Source organism: Oncorhynchus kisutch, unplaced genomic scaffold (assembly GCF_002021735.2).
Source record: "Oncorhynchus kisutch isolate 150728-3 unplaced genomic scaffold, Okis_V2 scaffold4078, whole genome shotgun sequence".
NCBI classification, from domain to species: domain Eukaryota; kingdom Metazoa; phylum Chordata; class Actinopteri; order Salmoniformes; family Salmonidae; genus Oncorhynchus; species Oncorhynchus kisutch.
Genome location: NW_022266023.1, coordinates 135,808 through 141,943, shown reverse-complemented (window position 1 = coordinate 141,943; position 6,136 = coordinate 135,808). Strand labels below are relative to the sequence as shown.

General features: G+C 45.0%; 1 protein-coding gene across 1 annotated transcript; it reads right to left on the bottom strand.

The window, feature by feature from the left end:
* Positions 1-1,616: 1,616 nt before the first annotated feature.
* LOC116373872 (protein transport protein Sec16A-like) lies at positions 1,617-3,122 on the bottom strand. Its single transcript, XM_031822174.1, has 5 exons — positions 2,450-3,122; positions 2,287-2,343; positions 2,108-2,182; positions 1,818-1,983; positions 1,617-1,697 (listed from the first exon to the last, which is right to left on the bottom strand). Exons 1-4 carry the CDS (start codon positions 2,633-2,635, stop codon positions 1,819-1,821), a joined length of 483 nt encoding a protein of 160 aa, XP_031678034.1. The 5' UTR covers positions 2,636-3,122; the 3' UTR covers positions 1,617-1,697; position 1,818.
* Between the last annotated feature and the right edge of the window lie 3,014 nt (positions 3,123-6,136).

Here is a 6,136-nt window from a genome sequence, read left to right as displayed (position 1 = left end):
CTCAAAAAAATAAAGGGAACACTTAAACAACACAATGTAACTCCAAGTCAATCACACTTCTGTGAAATCAAACTGTCCACTTAGGAAGCAACACTGATTGACAATACATTTCACATGCTGTTGTGCAAATGGAATAGACAACAAACAGGTGGAAATTATAGGCATTTAGCAAGACACCCCCAATAAAGGAGTGGTTCTGCAGGTGGGGACCACAGACCACTTCTCAGTTCCTATGCTTCCTGGCTGATGTTTTGGTCACTTTTGAATGCTGGCGGTGCTTTCACTCTAGTGGTAGCATGAGACAGAGTCTACAACCCACACAAGTGGCTCAGGTAGTGCAGCTCATCCAGGATGGCACATCAATGCGAGATGTGGCAAGAAGGTTTGCTGTGTCTGTCAGCGTAGTGTCCAGAGCATGGAGGCGCTACCAGGAGACAGGCCAGTACATCAGGAGACGTGGAGGAGGCCAACAACCCAGCAGCTGGACCGCTATCCCCGCCTTTTTGCAACGAGGAGCAGGTGGAGCACTGCCAGAGCCCTGCAAAATGCCACAAATGTGCATGCGTCTGCTCAAACGTCAAAAACAGACTCCATGAGGGGGGTATGACGTCCACAGCTTACAGCCCAACACTGTGCAGTATGTTTGGCATTTGCCAGAGAACACCAAGATTGGCAAATTCGCCACTGGCGCCCTGTGCTCTTCACAGATGAAAGCAGGTTCACACTGAGCACGTGACAGACGTGACAGTCTGGAGACGCCGTGGAGAACGTTCTGCTGCCTGCAACAGCCTCCAGCATGACCGGTTTGGCGGTGGGTCAGTCATGATGTGGGGTGGCATTTCTTTGGGGGGCCGCACAGCCTTCCATGTGCTCGCCAGAGGTAGCCTGACTGCCATTAGGTACCGAGATGAGATCCTCAGACCCCTTGTGAGACCATATGCTGGTGTGGTTGGCCCTGGGTTCCTCCTAATGCAAGACAATGCTAGACCTCATGTGGCTGGAGTGTGTCAGCAGTTCCTGCAAGAGGAAGGCATTGATGCTATGGACTGGCCCACCCGTTCCCCAGACCTGAATCCAATTGAGCACATCTGGGACATCATGTCTCGCTCCATCCACCACAGCCAGGAGTTAGCGGATGCTTTAGTCCAGGTCTGGGAGGAGATCCCTCAGGAGACCATCCGCCATCTCATCAGGAGCATGCCCAGGCGTTGTAGAGAGGTCATACAGGCACGTGGAGGCCACACACACTGAGCCTCATTTTGACTTGTTTTAAGGACAAAGTTGGATCAGCCTGTAGTGTGGTTTTCCACTTTAATTTTGAGTGTGACTCCAAATCCAGACCTCCATGGGTTGATACATTTGATTTCCATTGTTCATTTTTGTGTGATTTTGTTGTCAGCACATTCAACTATGAAAAGAAAAAGTATTTAATAAGAATATTTCATTCATTCAGATCTAGGATGTGTTATTTTAGTGTTCCCTTAATTTTTTTGAGCAGTGTATATACTTTTCTGTAACGTAAAGCAATGCAGAAGCAATACGCATTGTAAATGATGATATAACACATCAGATTAATGTGAACATGAGGACACAAAGGAGAGATTCATTAAAAGATCATCTTTTAATACATTTTTAATGCTGAAGTTTTTTAATGCTGAAAAAATCTATGTATTGCAAATCCAATCTGGGCAAATGGCCTGTTGGACAAAAATAAAAATTAGATAACATCCTTGCTACTTCAGTCATTTGCTATGTTAAAGTAAAATCTCATTTAATGATGAATGGATACAATTTGGAAGGATTTTCCAAAGACATACCTCAGTAGGGTAGAGTGTCAGGTGGTACAACCATTGGTGCCATGAGGTCAAAGTGTGAAGGAGGGAGCAAGCCAGAGAGCTGTCTAGGAAGCAGTCCAGGCCCAAGGCTTTGAGTTGGTCTCATCATTGTAATGCATTGTAGGGTATCTGCTGCCCCATAGACCTGCTGGTAGTGGGAAAGGTGTTAGCAGGAGACCACCAGGGACATCTATGATCGGCTGACACGGTCTTGGTTAAACCACATGTATTCTAAAGCAATATTCACTTGCTTTCATAGAGTAAGGACTCACTCCTTTGGGGACACTGCCAGTGTTCTCCTGATATCCATATGTCCCCATTCGTGGAGGTGGTTGTACACACTTGTTCTGTAAAACACATCAACACATTTCCCAAATTGTTAGTAATATTATCACAGTTGAAATACAATGGTTGTCCACTGTTTTTAATTTCATTGAATTTAAGTGTGTACCTCAGCATTGGGCTCAGTTTTGTTAACCCATCTGTGCAGAGTTGGATCCCAGACAATCTGAGGAAGAAGATATTAGCAATGTGAAGCAAGCCACAATTTTTACAAATTTTAATCCACTCAATTGTCTCTACATAGAATATAGTGTTAATAACCAGTTCCTTACAGATCTGTCTTTGTCCTCAGGTAGATGAACCTCCTTCTTATTAACTCTTCCACTCCCAAAGACCCAGCTGAGCCAGCCTCCACTGTTATTGTGAACAGCAGTGGTCTCGGGCTCAGCCACCGGCCGGCTGCCAGTCTGGCACTGAGGGTTGGCCTCGGAGTGTTCCGGCTTGGTAATGGACATCATAGCAGGATGCTCAACATATCTAAGTCGGACATCTGTAATAAGTGGAAGAAGTCAGGCCACTCTGATCATGTCACCAGACAGAACAATTACTAGCTGACAGGTAGGAATGTCTCACACTGATACAACCCAATCTTAACCTACACGCAGTCACAGGGATTACTGGGAGTTTACTCCAGTACTCTGTCATCGCATTGTTTTTTGCAAAATCAACAATTCCCTGCATATTATGTGAGGGCTTACAAATGTGACCAATCGCCAAACTATTTCTGCATAAAATAGTCACATCACGCTATCACAACGGTAATTTCTTTACTAATTAGGTACGCTTAAGTGACCTCTTCTCTTGGAATAGAAATCCACAGGTGGAGTACACACTCCACCATCCAAATCAGATCAAATTTATTTATATAGCCCTTCGTACATCAGCTGATATCTCAAAGTGCTGTACAGAAACCCAGCCTAAAACCCCAAACAGCAAGCAATGCAGGTGTAGAAGCACGGTGGCTAGGAAAAACTCCCTAGAAAGGCCAAAACCTAGGAAGAAACCAGGCTATGTGGGGTGGCCAGTCCTCTTCTGGCTGTGCCGGGTGGAGATTTTAACAGAACATGGCCAAGATGTTCAAATGTTCATAAATGACCAGCATGGTCGAATAATAATAATAATAATAAGGCAGAACAGTTGAAACTGGAGCAGCAGCACGGTCAGATGGACTGGGGACAGCAAGGAGTCATCATGTCAGGTAGTCCTGGGGCATGGTCCTAGGGCTCAGGTCCTCCGAGAGAGAGAAAGAGAGGAGAGAATTAGAGAACGCACACTTAGATTCACACAGGACACCGAATAGGACAGGAGAAGTACTCCAGATATAACAAACTGACCCCAGCCCCCGACACAAACTACTGCAGCATAAATACTGGAGGCTGAGACAGGAGGGGTCAAGAGACACTGTGGCCCCATCCGAGGACACCCCCGGACAGGGCCAAACAGGAAGGATATAACCCCACCCACTTTGCCAAAGCACAGACCCCACACCACTAGAGGGATATCTTCAACCACCAACTTACCATCCTGAGACAAGGCTGAGTATAGCCCACAAAGATCTCTGCCATGGCACAACCCAAGGGGGGGCGCCAACCCAGACAGGATGACCACATCAGTGAATCAACCCACTCCGGTGACGCACCCCTTCCAGGGACGGCATGAGAGAGCCCCAGTAAGCCAGTGTCTCAGCCCCTGTAAGGGTTAGAGGCAGAGAATCCCAGTGGAAAGAGGGGAACCGGCCAGGCAGAGACAGCAAGGGCGGTTCGTTGCTCCAGAGCCTTCCCGTTCACCTTCCCACTCCTGGGCCAGACTACACTCAATCATATGACCCACTGAAGAGATGAGTCTTCAGTAAAGACTTAAAGGTTGAGACCGAGTTTGCGTCTCTGACATGGGTAGGCAGACCGTTCCATAAAAATGGAGCTCTATAGGAGAAAGCCCTGCCTCCAGCTGTTTGCTTAGAAATTCTAGGGACAATTAGGAGGCCTGCGTCTTGTGACCGTAGCGTACGTGTAGGTATGTACGGCAGGACCAAATCAGAGAGATAGGTAGGAACAAGCCCATGTAATGCTTTGTAGGTTAGCAGTAAAACCTTGAAATCAGCCCTTGCTTTGACAGGAAGCCAGTGTAGAAAGGCTAGCACTGGAGTAATGATCAACATTTTTGGTTCTAGTCAGGATTCTAGCAGCCGTATTTAGCACCAACTGAGGTTTATTTAGTGCTTTATCCGGGTAGCCGGAAAGTAGAGCATTGCAGTAGTCTAACCTAGAAGTGACAAAAGCATGGATGAATTTTTCTGCATCATTTTTGGACAGAAAGTTTCTGATTTTTGCAATGTTACGTAGATGGAAAAAAGCTGTCCTTGAAATGGTCTTGATATGTTCTTCAAAAGAGAGATCAGGGTCCAGAGTAATGCCGAGGTCCTTCACAGTTTTATTTGAGACGACTGTACAACCATTAAGATTAATTGTCAGATTCAACAGAAGATCTCTTTGTTTCTTGGGACCTAGAACAAGCATCTCTGTTTTGTCCGAGTTTAAAAGTAGAAAGTGTGCAGCCATCCACTTCCTTATGTCTGAAACACATGCTTCTAGCAAGGGCAATTTTGGGGCTTCACCATGTTTCATTGAAATGTACAGCTGTGTGTCATCCGCATAGCAGTGAAAGTTTACATTATGTTTTCGAATAACATCCCCAAGAGGTAAAATATATAGTGAAAACAATAGTGGTCCTAAAACGGAACCTAGAGGAACACCGAAATTTACAGTTGATTTGTCAGAGGACAAACCATTCACAGAGACAAACTGATATCTTTCCGACAGATAAGATCTAAACCAGGCCAGAACTTGTCCGTGTAGACCAATTTGGGTTTCCAATCTCTCCAAAAGAATGTGGTGATCGATGGTATCAAAAGCAGCACTAAGGTCTAGGAGCACGAGGACAGATGCAGAGCCTCGGTCCGATGCCATTAAAATGTCATTTACCACCTTCACAAGTGCCGTCTCAGTGCTATGATGAGGTCTAAAACCAGACTGAAGCATTTCGTATACATTGTTTGTCTTCAGGAAGGCAGTAAGTTGCTGCGCAACAGCCTTTTCAAAAAAAATTGAGAGGAATGGAAGATTCGATATAGGCCGATAGTTTTTTATATTTTCTGGGTCAAGGTTTGGCTTTTTCAAGAGAGGCTTTATTACTGCCACTTTTAGTGAGTTTGGTACACATCCGGTTGACAGAGAGCCGTTTATTATGTTCAACATAGGAGGGCCAAGCACAGGAAGCAGCTCTTTCAGTAGTTTAGTTGGAATAGGGTCCAGTATGCAGCTTGAAGGTTTAGAGGCCATGATTATTTTCATCATTGTGTCAAGAGATATATTACTAAAACACTTGAGATCTCTCTTGATCCTAGGTCCTGGGAGAGTTGTGCAGACTCAGGACAACTGAGCTTTGAAGGAATACGCAGATTTAAAGAGGAGTCCGTAATTTGCTTTCTAATAATCATAATCTTTTCCTCAAAGAAGTTCATGAATTTATCACTGCTAAAGTGAAAGTCATCCTCTTGGGGAATGCTGCTTTTTAGTTAGCTTTGCGACAGTATCAAAAAGGAATTTCGGATTGTTCTTATTTTCCTCAATCAAGTTAGAAAAATAGGATGATCGAGCAGCAGTAAGGGCTCTTCAGTACTGCACGGTACTGTCTTTCCAAGCTAGTTGGAAGACTTCCAGTTTGGTGTGGCGCCATTTCCGTTCCAATTTTCTGGAAGCTTGCTTTAGAGCTCGGGTATTTTCTGTGTACCAGGGAGCTAGTTTCTTATGAGAAATGTTTTTTGTTTTTAGGGGTGCAACTGCATCTAGTGTATTGCGCAAGGTTAAATTGAGTTCCTCAGTTAGGTGGTTAACTGATTTTTGTCCTCTGGCGTCCTTGGGTAGACAGAGGGAATCTGGAAGGACATCAAGGAATCTTTG